Source organism: Canis aureus, chromosome 3 (genome assembly GCF_053574225.1).
Source record: "Canis aureus isolate CA01 chromosome 3, VMU_Caureus_v.1.0, whole genome shotgun sequence".
NCBI lineage: Eukaryota > Metazoa > Chordata > Mammalia > Carnivora > Canidae > Canis > Canis aureus.
Genome location: NC_135613.1, coordinates 69,721,057 through 69,737,762, shown reverse-complemented (window position 1 = coordinate 69,737,762; position 16,706 = coordinate 69,721,057). Strand labels below are relative to the sequence as shown.

Genomic DNA, 16,706 nt, shown 5'->3' with positions numbered 1-16,706 from the left:
GAGATCTTTTGTCAGCAAGCCACAAAGTACTAGATGCACTCGGCCAATAGAGCACCACTGTCTTTGCCTCTTAGGTATGTGAAGTACGGCTCAGGCCCAGCTCGGTTTCCACTCCCAGACATGCTGAAATACGTTATTGAATTTGCTAGCACAAAACCTGCCTCAGAAAGCCCCACATGTCAAAGTGATGCACACATGACGTTACCACTTTCTTCCGTGCACTGCCCAGTTTCTGACCTGGCATCCAAGGAAAGGTAATGAAAACAAGTGTTTAAAATAGTACACATTTGGGGGGTGGAGGGGCACCTGGCTGGCTCATTTGGTGGAGCATGTGACTCTTGATCTCACGGTTGTAAATTCAAGCCCCATGTTAGGTATGGAGATTACGGGACGCCTGGGTGGCTCAGCAGTTGAGCATCTGCCTTTGGCTCAGATCGTGATCCCAGGGTTCAGGGATCGAGTGATCGAGTGCCACATCAGGCTCTCTGCAGGGAGCCTGCTTCTCCCTCTGCTTGTGTCTCTGCCTCTCTGTGTTCTCATGAATGAATGAATAAAATTTTTAACAACAACAAAAAAAGGTATGGAGATTACTTAAAAATAAAATCTTTATTAAAAGAAGATAGTGGGCAGCCCGGGTGGCTCAGCGGTTTGGCGCTGCCTTCGGCCCAGGGCCTGATCCTGGAGACCCGAGATTGAGTCCCGCGTCAGGCTCCCTATGTGGAGCCTGCTTCTCCCTCTTCCTGTGTCTCTGCCTCTTTCTGTGTCTCTCATGAATAAATAAAATAAAATTTTAAAAAGATAGTACACATTAGGGCTTTTTGTTTTATTTGAACTGTATACCATCTTCCCACCTGATAAGCACTCACCCCATGAAGAGGACAAAAGCCATGAGTTCCTTGTCTTAAAGGGAAGGGTTTGTTCCCGTGTAGTTGGGAATGTTTCTGATTCCCACCAGGGTGCTCACTTGTCTTGCCCACAGGATAGTTAGGATTATTTCAGAGGCTTCTGAAACTGCCTGCAATGGTGTCCATGCCCCACCAAGGTCACCTTGTTTTGAACCAGCAGTACGCTCACTGCCTCTCAATCCCCGATCTTCCAAAACCTCTCATTCTCACATCTGCTGAGAAGGACGCTCAACCAAGTCAACCTCAGGGAAAGACTTACTCATGAGTAGACAATTAAAACAGTTAAAGAACTGGCTAGAAATTGAAGCGGACAGCCAAGAGGGGCTTACTTGTGTAAGAACTAAGAGACCAAGTCACATGAGCCCAGATCAGATATGATGTGTGTGTCCTGGCTAATACCATCACTAGAACCCATGGTGAAAAAAGCCCATACTTCATATTTATTGCTTCTGTGTGTTTTATTCAGTTATCTGCATCGTGGAAACTCTGTTATGATTCCTTGATTTTTCCAGTCCAGTCTTCTTTGTACTCTTCCTTAATGTTCCTTCTTAGAAGAAGTGGTTAGAGAACATGAACCATAGACTCAGATTTGGGTTTAAATCCCATAATTTACTAGCTGAGTGAGCTTGAGTAAGTTGCTTAACTTATCTAAACCTTGGGTTTGTCATTGGTGAACTAGGGATGGTAACAATATCTGCCTCATAAGCAAGTTGTATTAAATGAGGTGATGCATATAAAGAAATGGTTTGGCTCAGTGCCTTTATAGAGCAAATATTCATTAAATTATAGCAGTACTTTTCCATGTAGCAGTTAGTTTTACAAAGCACACTAATTGAGGCCAAGACATATTTTGGAAATTATCATGCAAATACAATTTTTCTCTTTTTTCAGTACAAGTAAGGAAAGCTCTTCTCAGGATGTTGAAGGTACCTTTTCTTCTGAAGATTCTCTACCTGAGTCTATTGCAATGAATAAGCCACTTACATCTTCCCGGTCTACCATGGAAATGCCTGCACAGCCAGCTCCTCGAACTGTCACGGATGAGGAGATAAACTTTGTTAAAACCTGTCTTCAGAGGTGGAGGAGTGAGATTGAACAAGATATACAAGGTTGGCTCTCTAAAAACTTGTTGGACAACTAACCTTTCCCTTTCCACTGGAAGTTAGGCATAAATGATGGAGAGGCACAATTCAGGCACATGGTGATTGGGACTGCTTTTGTACTTTCAGTTCCTTCCAGCATACAACTGCGGAAAGATCCCTCCTAGAAACCCTCCGCCAGATTTCTGGGAACTCCTGGGACTCTTAGACATTTGTGATCGCTGTCAGGATTTTCCTGCATATGCTGATTTCTGTTCCTGTAGTTTATGTGAACCCAGGCTTTAGTTGACCCAGACTTAGAATTTAGCACTCCTAGGGGCTCCTGAGTGGCTCAGTGGTTGAGCATCTACCTTCTGCTCAGGTCGTGATCCTGGGGTCCTGGGATCGAGTCCTGCATTGGGCTCCCTGCATGGAGCCTGCTTCTCCTTCTGCCTGTGTCTTTGCCTCTCTCTGTGTGCCTCTCATGAATAAATAAATCTTAAAAAAAAAAGAGAATGTAGTGCTCCTAGATTTCCCTTTTTTATGAGTCTTGTGTATATGAAGCATGTTTTTACTGAAGGTGAATGAGGCAGAGAATGTTTGAGCAATGTACACAATGTAAAATGGAATTATTCAGTGTTCTGTTTTTAAAAGTCCTTTGGTCTCGTTGTCATGTTGCTCAGACTTTCCCTCCTGTTCCTTTCTCCTTTTATCTAGGGAGCTAAATAAATAAAATAATCAGATCAATCAAATCACATCAGTCAGATCAAATTAAATCATCAAACCCAGATTCCTCCCAAGTTCTTACCACATATATTTTGCCTTGCCTTTTGCCTTGCCTTCTCCACTCTCGTCCTGTCTCAGGGACATGTATTTTATACCCAGAGTGACCCATTAAGGTCTTTTTCTAAATAGAGGTGGTTTCTTTTGGGAGAAATTCTGGTGCCAAGTAGAAGAGATAATTTTTTAAACCATTGATGGAATTATGTTAAGCTAAAAGCACTAGGTGCCTTGAAAGCCTGTACTCCTTCGTGATTCATAGAGTAGAGCTGAAATTGTCAGAACCCAGGCGCAGAGAATCTGTGCTCTTTGCTTAGCTGAAGCACCCTGTGTGGCATAGAATGACATCATTTTAACTATGTTTCTTGTTTTTTGTTTCTTTAACAGATTTAAAGAATTGTATTGCGAGCACTACCCAGACTATTGAGCAGATGTATTGTGACCCTCTCCTTCGTCAGGTAGAATGAAAATTGATGGGAAAGTAGTTAAGGCATGTCCTCCTGTACTGATGGTAGATCCAAAAGAAAATTTGATAGTTTTCTTTTAGACTGACTGGGAACCTCCCTGAGTTAGAATAATAAACTTAGGACAGAAATAAGTATTTTTCTATTTCTTTTCAGGCCAAAACAAGGACTGTATCTTCTACTAACAGTAACATTTAAAACAGATTTGTTTTGATTCTGCCACATGGTATTTTTTTCATATAGTAGAAAGGTTTGCTGTCAAGTGTTAAGAAATTTCTCATAGAGTGATAATTGAAATCGTGTGGTGGGGAAAACCCCAGGCAGGGACTGGTTCCACACCCTTTTCCAAAGTATCATCATCCTTGGTGATGCTTGGCTTAGCAGCGTGCTTTCAAGCTTTGTTTCCCTGAAAATCCCAGAAGGGAATGTGGTCAGGGCAGAAATTTTTATTGTCCACATAAATTTTTGTTTGGGATAACATCGTGAGCACAAAGAGGATAAGATGCTGCAGTCAGGGCCCGAGTGCTCAGTGTGGCTTCTTTGTGCGTGGCTGGAGGAGGAGAACCCTGTCAGCTGCCAGGTCTCATGGAGGCACAGCAGGAATGCGCTGTGTAAATCTTGGGTTTTCTTCACTTACCCTTCCTTCTGTGTTTCAAAAATTTCCCCACCAGGAAAACCTGTGAAGGTACTGACTGAATGATTCTCTGGCTGATTTTTCTTTTTTTCATCAGTACCTATAGCATTGCCGTTTTTCTCCATCTCAAAAAAACAAATGCTTTTCAAACACAAACAAACAAGTATGGAACTGAAAGGGTCCTCACCCCAGATAGGTGGATGAGTCACTCGGCAGGTGAAATGTAGGGATCATATGACTGATTCATGATGAAACGTGCTAACGTGAAATTCAGTACCAAATAAAATCAGTGTAGAACAAGAGAGCCGCTAAACTTGCTGTAGGTCCTAAATGCAGCACATGTTTCTCAACATGAGTGGTGAAGGTGATTTCTATTTTTAAATAAACTGAATTTGGGATTAGAGGGATGCATAGATCTGTGTTATCTTTGACTTGAGATCTGCGATTGAAGACTTTGAAGAGTCATCAAAGAGGTCGTCTCGTTCAGACGTGTGGACGTGTGGTTTTAAAGATTCAGGAATTGAAACACAATTGGTAGATTCCAAGACTGTATTTTTGTTCATACTGTATCGTCAAGGTACTTACCGTTAACCCTATCTCAAACACGTGTATAAAATAGTCAGTTTTCTTATGTCTGCTAGCTGGCCATAAGTTTGAATTTTAATTACCTAAAATTTCTCATTTACTTTGCTTAATCTGACTCAGGAAAATATCTTCTCCTTTGCAGGTGCCTTACCGCTTACATGCTGTTCTCGTCCATGAAGGGCAAGCAAATGCTGGACATTACTGGGCCTATATTTATAATCAGCCCCGACAAGTCTGGCTCAAGTACAATGACATCTCTGTTACTGAATCTTCCTGGGAAGAACTTGAAAGAGATTCTTATGGGGGCCTGAGAAATGTTAGTGCTTACTGTCTGATGTACATTAACGACAAGCTACCACACTTCAACGCAGGTAAACATAGTGTAGTGGAAGCCAGAGATGGGGAAAATCTCTACTGCTCACAGAAGGGAACAGTCTTGTGGTTTAAAAAAAAAAAAAAGTTTTTTAACTATAATTTATTATAAAATAATAATGCATTTTACAAATAACAGTATAAAAGAGAATTAAGAAAAAATAAGTTTGCTTTCCTGTTTCTATCCTGGAGCCTGGCATGTATTCGTTCTTAGGTTTCTTACAGAGTATTCAGGAAGTGAGATTTTATCAATATATGTCCCCACCCGATTTTTCCCCCAAATGGGACATTTTTTCATTCTACTCTGCATCTTTTTCATCATTCATATGTATTAGGTAATCTCTGTATTTTTTTAATCTCTGTATTTTTATAAATAGAACCAACTCTTTTTAACAACTGCATCATAATTCCATCCATAATTCCATATATAATTTTTTAAGCCAGCCTCCATTGACAGACCATTATATTGTCTCTAGTTTGTTTTTGTTTTTTAATTTTTTAGGGACATCCTTGTGCACATGTTTTTGGACCCTTTGAGAATAGCTAAATTTTAGTGGCTTTGCCTGAACAATTTCATATTTCTCATAATACTATAATTGTGAGAGCAATCATTATCATTTATATTAGAACTTTACTACTTACTATGTGCTTTCAAACTTTATTTCTCTCATAACTGAAAGCTCTAAAAGACAGGCTAGGAATTCTTCTTGCCAATGTGTTCCAGCTGAGGTACTCTGCTCCTCCAGACTCACGGCCAGTTAACAAATGGCAGGCCCAAGATTCAGATCCAGTTCTGACTCTAAATTCTGTGGTGTGGGGGGTGCCTAGGGAGCTCAGTTGGTTAAATGTCTGCCTTTGGCTCAGGTCGTGATCCCAGGGTCCTGGGATCCAACCCTGAGTCTGGTTTCCTGATCAGTGGGGAGTCTGCTTCTCCCTGTTGCCCTCCCCTTATGCTCTCTCTAGCTATCTCTCTTTCTCTTTCAAATAAATAAGTAAAATCTTAAATAAAATAAATTCTGTGCTTTCTTCCATTTACATTATTCTCTCTTCCTTTTACATTTTCTGGGAGAAGTCTTGTGAGCAGCATTTTGCATCTAAGATCATGGAAGACTTTTCCGTTTCATATTCAGACTGTACTGGGTTGAGTAAGTAAGAAAACACAGAAGGCATTTTGTTCAGGCGGTGCACTGTCTTTCTGATCTGCTGGTGTGGCCAGGGACAGGGGAGAGACAGAATGATCACTTAGCAGTAACTGCTCTTCATAATTGCATCTCTGCAGCACCAGAGCAGGAACAGCTGCTTGTGGGAGTTGTACAAATGACTGGACTATTGTTGGTAGTGTATAGGAGCCTTGTTATTACATATATGGTTCATTTTTATACTATAGAAACTGATAAATGGAAACTGTCATTTACTTAATGAAAAGATGAATTAAAGGCAACCCGGGAGTGGATGTGTTGTTCTACTGTAAGCTTTTTGTTTTGATTTGGTCACAGGATTAGAAATGAAATTTCAGGGTTCCTGGCTGGCTCAGTCGGAAGAATGTGCGACTATTGATCTCTAGGTCATGAGTTCAAGCCCCATGTAGAGATAACAAAAGTAAAATCTTAAAAAAAAAAAAAATGAGATTTCATATGTTCTTGATATCCTTGCCATTTTTCTTCCAAACCTTAAATTATCCGCCAGGTATTATTTACCATCTAACCGTTGTATCACATTGCTTTCTGATACCACCCACTTATGTGGACCTGAAGCAGTATAGATGTCTTGGAATTCATCTCTAACCATCTTAAGAAGGGTATTTTTATCAGTAATAGTTGTGGTTACACTGATAAAACTGTTCAACTTGAAATTTCCACTGGATCTAATGTTCTGGATTTCTAAATGTTGGGTCTGTTCTTGCTATTTTGCCAGTGATTTGGCCTCTATTCCAAATCCCTGCTTTCTATCACTCATCCATTCATTCATTCATTCAACAGATACCTCTGCATGCCTACCTACTAATCTGCCAGGCCCTGTTACTAGTGTGCTATGATAGTTGGCTTTATACTGTCATTACTTCTGATGGATTATGTATGTATGTATTTTTTGTGTGGAGTAAGAAAAAGGACAAAGTGTCTTTTGTTTTCTTTCTAGAAAGGACCTTCTAATTCCTTGTGACCTTCGGCTGGATGGCGCTGCATTTTAACTCTGTTTTCGTTCTCGTCTCAGAGGCAGCCCCAAGTGAACCAGATCAGATGTTAGGAGAAGTGGATGCCCTGTCTGTTGAGCTGAAGCATTACATTCAGGAAGATAACTGGAGGTTTGAGCAGGAAGTCGAGGAGTGGGAAGAAGAGCAGTCTTGCAAAATCCCACAAATGGACTCCTCCACCAGCTCAGCATCACAGGATTTCTCTCCGTCCCCAGGTAACTGGGGAGGGCCCGTGTTTCCATGATCTGGCGGTGTTCACCATGCCCCCCGTCAGCCAGCTCTGGCGCTTCCACTGACTGAGGGCTTCCACGGTCTGCACTGTGTATAGTCCAAGTGTAGCTGATGTTGCACGAAGCGTTGCTGGTGTTGCACAACTTGACAGAATAGCTTGTGGCTTGAGGGTGTCCTTTGCGATGAGCAGAAGTAAGAGCAGAAAGACCAGCTCCTTGTACTTCTCATCTGTTCGGTTTTCATGGTTTCCCAGGTGGCCGGAGAAGCTATGGTAGGATTACTAAGCAGACTCTATGAAACCTATTCCCCAGAGGCAGTCTTCCTAACGGAAGGCCATTTGTCAGAAGCCTTCATTAACGTAAAGCAATATGACAAAGTTGGGAGCACATTCAATTTTCCGAAACCATCAGTGGGTTCTTTCTGAAGTAGACATTTCTTTGAGTCACTAGGTTCTAGGGGAGATTTGCAGATTCTACTTTAAATGTTTGCTAAAAGGGTTGTAGATGAACCTCTGTGTCTGTCTTGCTTGCCCTTTTACACAGAGTGTTCTAGACGTCACTCACCATCAGATGCTAATCCCTTTGTACCATTCATTACCAGAGCCTTCAGCAACCTCTTCTCACGGGGTCCGCTGCTTGGCATCCGAGCACGCGGTGATCGTGAAGGAGCAGACGGCACAGGCCATTGCCAATACCGCGCGTGCCTACGAGAGGAGCGGCGTGGAAGCGGCGCTGAGCGAGGTGACAGTGATGCAGAAGCCCACACTCAGGAGGGGTGGGCTCGCAGCCATGACCGCCACTTTCTCACATTTCTATTACTGTGTCTCTGCTGCATTTAACCGGTCCCTCTCTCTTTCTCCTGTTTTGTCCTTACTCTTTCTCTCCATCCTGCTGCCACAGCTTCAGGAAGCTGAACCCGAGAAGCCCCCGCCCCCGGAAACAAACCTTGCAGAGCAGTCAGAGCAGCCCCCAAAGGCGAAGGACGCAGAGTCTGCCGCCCAGCCTAATTCTGAGGCCTCTGAAGTCGAGATTCCCAGTGTGGGAAGGATTCTGGTTAGATCTGATGCAGATGGATATGATGAGGAGGTACACAGATGAGTGCAGGATTCAGCTGTCTGTCTCCAGTCTTCTGTTCCTTCCCCTGTGACTGATATACTTGTCTAAGATGTTTGGCAATAGTTAATATTGGAACAAATAGTTGTAATTGAAACATGTAACGAAAAGAGGGCCCACCTGGTTTTGACCTTATATGCTGTTTTGTAAAAGATAGCCTCATTCCCACTGAATGCTGCGCCTGGTATATATCTCCCCAGGCATATACTGTATACTGATGGAGGCACCTCAGAGTCTAGATGGCTCGGAAGGGTAGCACTCAGTTACTTTTTTGGTATTTTGAGCAAAAAAAAAAAAAAAAGGCCTTTTAAATTAGGAGCCTTTGTCTTTGGAAATATTAGTTTATCGTTTTCCCTCCAAATATAAAATTTTCAGTTGTCTAGTGAGCAAAACAAATGTGAATTGAAGTTTTTGATTCCAAAGCTTTTGGAAGAAGCTGTGGGATCCCAAGCTCCTTGCAGTTGGTCCCTTTCAGTTGGCACTGCATGTAACAGTTATGAATCCTATCCCTTGGGGTTCTTTTTTATTCCTGTGGGATATTTTTTTTTCCTAAATCATTGAAAAGTTTTGGTTTTATAAAGTCATATTTGTATATCACCTAATTTCCAGACTGTTTTAAGCGTACTGATTATTTTAGTAGAACTCTAATAAAATATTTGTGTACTGGGATACGCAGCCAAATTACAGAACTCCACTGAAATTCTCACTGTGGACACTTCCCCTGGGAGAGCTATCATTTAGCTTGATTTTTTCGCAGTGCCGTCTGTAGATGCTCTCAGATGTCCCTCTTTTTTATCTGCTAAATTAGAGTATATAGGAACAGCTCTTCCTGAGCCAGCTTTCACCACACGGTACAGGGACGGGGCCTTGGGTGTGCATGGGGGCAGGTGCACAAATCTGGACCGCTAGCAGTTGCTGCCCATGGGCGCACACTGCCACTCTTCCCTTCAGCAGCCTACTCACCTTTCTTCCATTCAGTCTTCTTTTGAACTTCTCTTCTTTTTCTCTCTGTGTTTTGTGCCCTCTTGTGGTAGGTGATGCTGAGCCCCGCCATGCAAGGGGTCATCCTGGCCATAGCTAAAGCCCGTCAGACCTTTGACCGAGATGGGTCTGAAGCAGGGCTTATTAAGGTATCTCTTTTTAAAAATCTAATCTTCATACCACCGGTATCATAGTAACAAGACCATAATTCTATTAGACGGTAAAAAATGGGATGAAGAATGTTTTTCCTTCAAGTAACACCTAAAACTCCATTTCCAGTCACACTAATGGACAGGACAGTCCCTCCCATGATACTGACAGTGCCTCCCCTCAGTGCTAGCATAGCATTCTTGAGCTATGCCCAACTATGTTAGGCCTGGCCTGGGGGACTTCCTGTTGTCCTTAGGAGATAGATATCTGTTAATAAAGCTGGGAGTGAGGCATTGCTTTTATGGTTTGGGAGCCATAAAACAAGAAAGTAGGCCATTTTTTTTAAGGTACCTGAATAAAATTTAAGGTACTTGAATAAATTGCATTTATGTGCATTTTAAAAAGTTCAGGTCCTTGGAACCCAAGGTTAGCCTGAGCTAGTTAGTACTAAATATTTGTTTTTCTTAAAACCTTATGAGAAAAATGAGTTTCTCATGAATGCAGTACATCTTTGGTGCCACAGGAGTTCTCACCCTTATGAAATGCAAACAACTTATAGATTCCGTGGTTGCCTCTGTAATTCCCCAATATGAATTTCTCAAAAGTCTCCTTGGAGTTACGAGAATCTCTCTAGCCCATAGGCATCAGGTTCTGTGAGCAGAACCCCACAGCGCACCCTGTTCTGACTACCAGTTTTGTCCTTAATAGGCATTCCATGAAGAATACTCCAGGCTCTACCAGCTTGCCAAAGAGACGCCCACTTCTCACAGCGACCCTCGGCTCCAGCATGTGCTGGTCTACTTTTTCCAAAATGAGGCACCCAAGAGAGTTGTAGAACGGACCCTCTTGGAACAGTTTGCAGATAAAAATCTTAGCTATGATGAAAGGTGAGATGCAGCGCTCAGGTGCATTGCCCAATGCTTCTAGGTTGGGCCCCGTGACCTCCTCTGACTTTGGGAAAGCTGTGCCCTGCGCCTCACAGTTTTCTGACCCTTGTCCCACACAGATCGATCAGCATCATGAAGGTGGCTCAAGCTAAACTGAAGGAGATTGGTCCAGATGACATGAATATGGAAGAGTACAAGGTGAAATCTTTTAAGTCTATAAAACAAAATATTACTTCTTAAGGCCAAGCTAACAATTTTGTGTTATCGCAAACTGACTTGCCCCCACCCAACCCCCCAAAAACCACAAGTGGGTGAGAATAGATAAATGATCTTTTCTGACCCTCAATAACCTGTTTCTTTGTTCCGTTTTTCTGTTAGAATAAATTAACATTTCGTTTCCTTTTAATACCTACTTTAGCCTTGATTCCTGGTTTTGGTTTGTTTTAAAATCATTGTGTGGCTTTTTATATTTCTATATTTGAAATGAAATTTCCGTTCATTAAAATGCATATATAAATACAAATTTCCCCAAAAGCATTGTGTTAGAAGTGAAACAGTGCTTTGTGACACCCAGTGTGCCTCTGACACCTGCTGAGCTGAGTGTCATTCTGTGTAATTGGAACGGCCTTGTCCTACGGTGGTTCCTGAAGGTGCACAATTTTGTCAGAACTCGACAGGCATCTGTTTTTTTTTTTTTTTTTTTAAGATTTTGTTTATTTATTCATAGACACAGAGAGAGAGGGGCAGAGACACAGGCAGAGGGAGAGGCAGGCTCCACGCAGGGAGCCTGATGTGGGACTCGATTCCGGGTCACCAGGATCACACCCCAGGCTGCATGCAGCGCCAAACCACTGCGCCACTGGGGCTGCCCGACAGGCATCTGTTTAAACCAGAGCTGCAGGACCTTGATGGGGGTGTTGGAAATTAAGATAATACATTCTAGGGATCCCTGGGTGGCGCAGCGGTTTGGCGCCTGCCTTTGGCCCAGGGCGCGATCCTGGAGATCCGGGATCGAATCCCACATCAGGCTCCCAGTGCATGGAGCCTGCTTCTCCCTCTGCCTGTGTCTCTGCCTCTCTCTCTCTCTCTCTCTCTCTGTGACTATCATAAATGAATAAAAAAAAATTAAAAAAAAAAAAAAGATAATACATTCTAAAGGTCACATGAAATAAATATTTCTGTTCCTCAGAAGAACTAACAGGTCACTGAAAATTAAGGTCAACAGTGGACTTTATTGTAAATGGTGACTATGTCATGATCAGAAAGCTCTTGTGTTTGTGATTTTTGTGCCTGGCCATAAGTGCTGGATAAGCACTTGTATGCAGTGTCAGACTTACCATGGTGGGAAGGGTAGTGATGTTTATGGTGACCGTAATCGCTAATGGCATTCATTCCTTTTCAGAAGTGGCATGAAGATTATAGTTTGTTTCGGAAAGTGTCTGTGTATCTCCTAACAGGCCTGGAGCTCTACCAGAAAGGAAAGTATGTGGGCCTTTTATGTCTTTTGGATTATTGGTCACGACCCTCTTAACTACCCACACAGATGCCCACCTGGGAATACCAAGAACTGTGGCCGCGCATCCCCTCTCCTGCCCCACGCACCAGGGCACCCCTGCCTTGCCCACTGTTTCACTGAACACACATGGTAGGCCATCCTTCAGGCAGGGGTAGATATGTTGGTGAGGATACGTAATGGCCAGATTTTCTTTGTGATAAATGAAGATGAACTCAGAAAATGAATTTTAGAGTTGGAATGGACCTTAGTAATCACACAGTCCCCGCCTTTGGTTTAGAATCCAGGAAGCCCAGGGAAGTTTCATGGCTTGCTTTGGGTTTCTTGACCAGTTTGCAGAAGAGCTGAGAGTGACTGCAGTCTCTGGGCCTCTGGCTTTTCCCAGGGCACTGCACTGCTTCTGTCCTGAGGACTTGGCTGTAACTGCAGCCATGTAAATGTTTGCACTGGGGGACAGAGGGGTCGAAGCCCTGGGTTTTGGAGAAAGGAGCACTCAGCTATTGATGATCTACCATTCTTTAAGGTACCAAGAGGCACTGTCCTACCTGGTCTATGCCTACCAGAGCAATGCTGCTCTGCTGACGAAGGGGCCCCGCCGCGGGGTGAAGGAATCGGTCATCGCTCTGTACCGAAGAAAATGCCTTCTGGTGTGTACTGCTCATTAAGCCTTAATGATCTTTATTATTTTGTCCTCATCTCTGTTCCTTGAAGCCACAAAGAAATACAACTTAAAAACTAATCTTCGATAGGTTTTAGATTTCTCTAGACTCTTGAGAGCAGCTGTAAATTGAAACAGATTATTTTAAGTTACTTAAATGAATATCCTTCTTCTTTAGCCCCTTCTTAGGACAAGAATCAGTTACCCCTTTCTCTGTGCCCTCTATGTACAACTGCATTATGGTGTTTATCATTACATTGCTTCTCTGCTGGATTGTGAATTCAAGCACAGACCCTTTTCTTATTTTGCTGTTTTCTCTGTGCCTGGCATATCGTAAGCATGCAACAGATACATGTTGAAGGAATGCAGTGTTTTTTCTACATTCTGTGCAATGCTACCTGCTAAGCTAGTAGATGGGAATTTTAGCAACCCCTAAGAGACTCCAGGTTTTTTTTAAAAAAGGTATAAACCATAAGACTTGGTCCTGCTGTTCTGTTAATCTCACGGTCCTACAGCACTGAATGTCTAGCCTGGCCTCTTTGGCATTTGGCCTCTTGGAGAATGGCAGACCTGGATGCCCTCTGCCTCTCCAAGGGTTTGGACAGGTACTTGTCCTTCAGAGAACCACAAAAGGCAAGCTTCTCCCCACATTGGGAGCCTGGATTTGTCCTCCCTGACATCCTTCACGATTGCTCTTCCTGAGAAGAGTCCAGCCAACATTGCTGTTGCTGCCTTGTTAACACCAGATGGAAGAGATTAAGTCATGACACATATTCATCTCAAGAGCTTCATTTTCTGATTTATACCTTGATTTCTGCTTCAGTTAGAGGATGTGGCAGGGCGTTTTGGAGCTGAAAAAGAGGACTTGTAGCTGTGATGTCTGAATTTTATTATGCTTTAAATCACCAAGTACAGATTACATTTTGAAAGTCCTGCTCATCTTCCGTTGGTCGGTGGTAATAGTGATTGAGGTTCTTTGCATCATGGGCTCACAACCCCCAGTGTGTGTTAGAGTCACTTAGGGAACTTTCACCCTGTGGTGACTCCTCCCCAGACTGTCAAACCAGAGGCTCTGGAGAGAGGCCTAGGCATCAGCGTATCTTCTGCAGATGATTCCGATGCTCAGTGGAGATTGAGAGCCATTGAATGAGCAGTTTAGTAGAAACAATGATAGGCAAGACCTTGACTTGCAAGTTTAGGTAAATGGATCACAGTCCTTGCTGCATTAGAATCACCTTGGGAGCTTTTAAATAAAACCCTAGTGCCCCAGTCACCTGCATACCAATCAAATCAGCATGCTCGGGGGTGGGGCACCAGTAGTTTGTAAAGATTCCCAGGCAACATGCAGTAAATTTTGGGAACCACTTGTTTAGGCTCTTCTGAAATAGGTATTTATCTGTTTCAGACTGTTTTTCCCCCCCAATCTGCCTTTTACCCGTAGGAGCTGAATGCCAAAGCAGCTTCTCTCTTTGAAACAAACGATGACCACTCTGTAACAGAGGGCATTAACGTGATGAATGAGTTGATCATTCCCTGCATTCACCTTATCATTAATAATGACATCTCCAAGGATGACCTACATGCCATTGAGATCATGAGAAACCATTGGTGCTCTTACCTTGGGCAAGATATTGCTGGTATGTTGTTGTTGGCACTTGCAATAACTTCTGAGGCTCTTCACAGTTTTAGAAATGACAGTGTTTTCACTCTACAGCCCTGGTTATCAAACCTTTTTAAAGGATTATTGAAGCCTATAAGTGAGTTAAAAGTGGATCTGCTCTAGTGAAACAAGGGATAGGATCCTAGACCTTTGTCCCTGTTAGCTTCCCTTACCTCCTCTGTGGCCACTAAAGCACTTCTGCAAACAGCCTGGCTGCAAGCCCTGTTCAAAAAAATTACCCTTCTCTGGGAATGTCAGACTTGTATTACTCTTTGATCTGTCAAGCCTGGTGGTGCCATAACTAAACTTTCCCATGACTTGAAATTGTAAGACAGAACACCTCTTATTAGCTATGATGCCATCAGAATTAATAAAATGGTAAGTGGAATAGCCTTGCTTGTCCAAAGCATTTTGGAGAGGGTGCCAAAGAGTTTGGGTGAGTTTTGATAGACATAGAAAGTTGGTATATGTTCTAACATGAAGCTTCTTTGTTAGTTTCTCACTGATGTAAAGATATTCTATTGACTTGTTAAAGTATTCATGTTTATAATATTTACTGGAAAATTCTATAATTAGTAGTTACAAATTTCCTTTTAAGGTCTTCAATTTTTCTGTAGACTATGTGGTAGAGCTTTACTTAAGGTCATGTGTACACGCTAGTATGTTTTAATCATTGAAAGGAAATAGCACTATTGTGTTAATGGCATAGAGTATCAAATCCACTTTCTCAAGTTTTAAAAGGATGATACATTAGAAGGCCTGACAATGAAATGAATATTTAGTGTTATCCTGTCACACATCACATGGCTTAAAGCAGTGACCTAGTGCTTTGGTTTATTTGGCCAAGTATTCTTTGTTCCTGGTTTGGACTTAAGGAATCATCATTTGTTGTTAGCTGGCCAGCACCATGCTCTGACCTCTGAGGTTGGAGAATGAGTGGGCTCTATGGAAGGTTTTCCCATTATAGTTGCAGACTTAACTAGTTTGTACTCAGAGAACTGTTTAGCTGTATATGTAACCATTAATTTTCCTTCCACAGAAAATCTACAACTGTGCTTAGGGGAGTTTCTACCAAGGCTACTAGATCCTTCTGCAGAAATCATTGTCTTGAAGGAGCCTCCAACTATTCGACCTAATTCTCCCTATGACCTTTGTAGCCGATTTGCAGCTGTCATGGAGTCAATTCAGGGGGTTTCAGCTGTGACAGTGAAATAAGCCCCCACATGGTCAAGGTCCAGTTTGGTCTCCGGCTGCCTGCCTGTTGCACAGAAGTCTGTTGTCACAGTGTTTACCCTGGGGAAGGGATTAGGTGGGAAAGTAAGATTCAGATCCAGACCCAACCATGCTCTGCGTGTAAAGAAGGATTGAAAATAAAATTGCACTTTTTAGGTACAGAATCATAAAAGCAATTTCACTAAAAAAAGACAAGAACCATTGTATTAAGGTATTGAATTATGTCAGAAGACCTTAAATGACTCTTGTACCTTCAAAAGTGCCTGGGCTTTTGTAAGCCTCTTGCCACTTTTAAAATTATCCTTCAGGCATAAATATTTTTGACAGTGAATACAAGGGTGATCCATCAGAACCTGAACCAGATGAACAGCTACTAGTTATTTTATCAAATACAGGTGACATTTAAAAGTTCTTAACTGCAAGAGATGAGAAATCTAAACCTCGCCTGTCTCTTGACAGGAGATGACAGTGAGTTGCTGATGAACTGCTGCCCTTTTACATGTGGGTAGAAATATAAGGGCATGTGGCAGCAAGATGCTGCAAAGTCAAAAGAAAGCAGCCTTTCCTCTCTTCTCTCTCTCCCTTATTTTTATATTTTTAAATAAACCAGAAAACCTCACACTCAGTCCTGAGTAAAGAAAGGAAAGCACTAAGGACCGTAGACAGAATGGCGTCATGAAGCATGATTGAGTCACGATAGCATTGTGAGAGTTGTTCACTGTTTCAGTAAAATCTTGTAGCATCCAAAAATCGTCAACAATAGATGTCAAAGGCTGCTGCTGGCCCAAAAAAAGAAAAAAACATTTGAATACCCCTCCCCTTTTTTTGCTTCTAAAAGATAAGGGATATGGGTTTGTAAAAAGAAAAGAAAAATCTATATATATGTATATGTAGAGAGAGAAATATCCCCTGTTGACCATTTTTAAAAGGTTCCAGATTGGATACGTGTTTCAACCAAATTTTAACATGAATGAGAGCATAGTAGGCAGGAAGAACACTTGATACAACTATGCAGATTTTATAAATGTGCAATAAAAGTATTTGTTGTACCTTTGGCGTGTGGAATGGCTTTCATTTAAACACACATTTTTCCGGAAATAGACTCAGTAAGCATTTGTCAAGTTTGTCGTTTTCGAGAAAAAACAAACAAACAAAAAACAGGTGACAGGGTTGAGAGTCTTGACAGGAGGGGGGGGACACAGGCTACAGCCGATTCTTGAGCAGCACCTAGTGGTGACTGCCGCTTTCCATCGCATTTGCTGTTGCGCCGC

At 42.3% G+C, this 16,706-nt stretch overlaps 1 protein-coding gene across 11 annotated transcripts in view; it reads left to right on the top strand.

Annotated features, from left to right (window-relative positions):
* USP28 (ubiquitin specific peptidase 28) overlaps nt 1-16,484 on the top strand; it is a 64,730-nt gene extending 48,246 nt beyond the window's left edge. For 6 of the 11 annotated variants that reach the window (XM_077893565.1, XM_077893561.1, XM_077893560.1 and 3 more), the window contains 14 exons: nt 75-254; nt 1,797-2,014; nt 3,152-3,222; nt 4,590-4,818; nt 7,031-7,225; nt 7,842-7,981; nt 8,141-8,326; nt 9,388-9,483; nt 10,193-10,371; nt 10,491-10,569; nt 11,774-11,853; nt 12,408-12,531; nt 13,984-14,179; nt 15,242-16,484. In XM_077893565.1, the coding sequence (XP_077749691.1) occupies nt 75-254; nt 1,797-2,014; nt 3,152-3,222; nt 4,590-4,818; nt 7,031-7,225; nt 7,842-7,981; nt 8,141-8,326; nt 9,388-9,483; nt 10,193-10,371; nt 10,491-10,569; nt 11,774-11,853; nt 12,408-12,531; nt 13,984-14,179; nt 15,242-15,417 (2,149 nt within the window). In that variant the 3' untranslated portion in view covers nt 15,418-16,484. The remainder of the gene's footprint in view (nt 1-74; nt 255-1,796; nt 2,015-3,151; nt 3,223-4,589; nt 4,819-7,030; nt 7,226-7,841; nt 7,982-8,140; nt 8,327-9,387; nt 9,484-10,192; nt 10,372-10,490; nt 10,570-11,773; nt 11,854-12,407; nt 12,532-13,983; nt 14,180-15,241) is intronic. The other 5 variants (XM_077893567.1, XM_077893566.1, XM_077893569.1 and 2 more) reach the window with 3 other exon arrangements.
* The last annotated feature ends 222 nt before the right edge of the window (nt 16,485-16,706 follow it).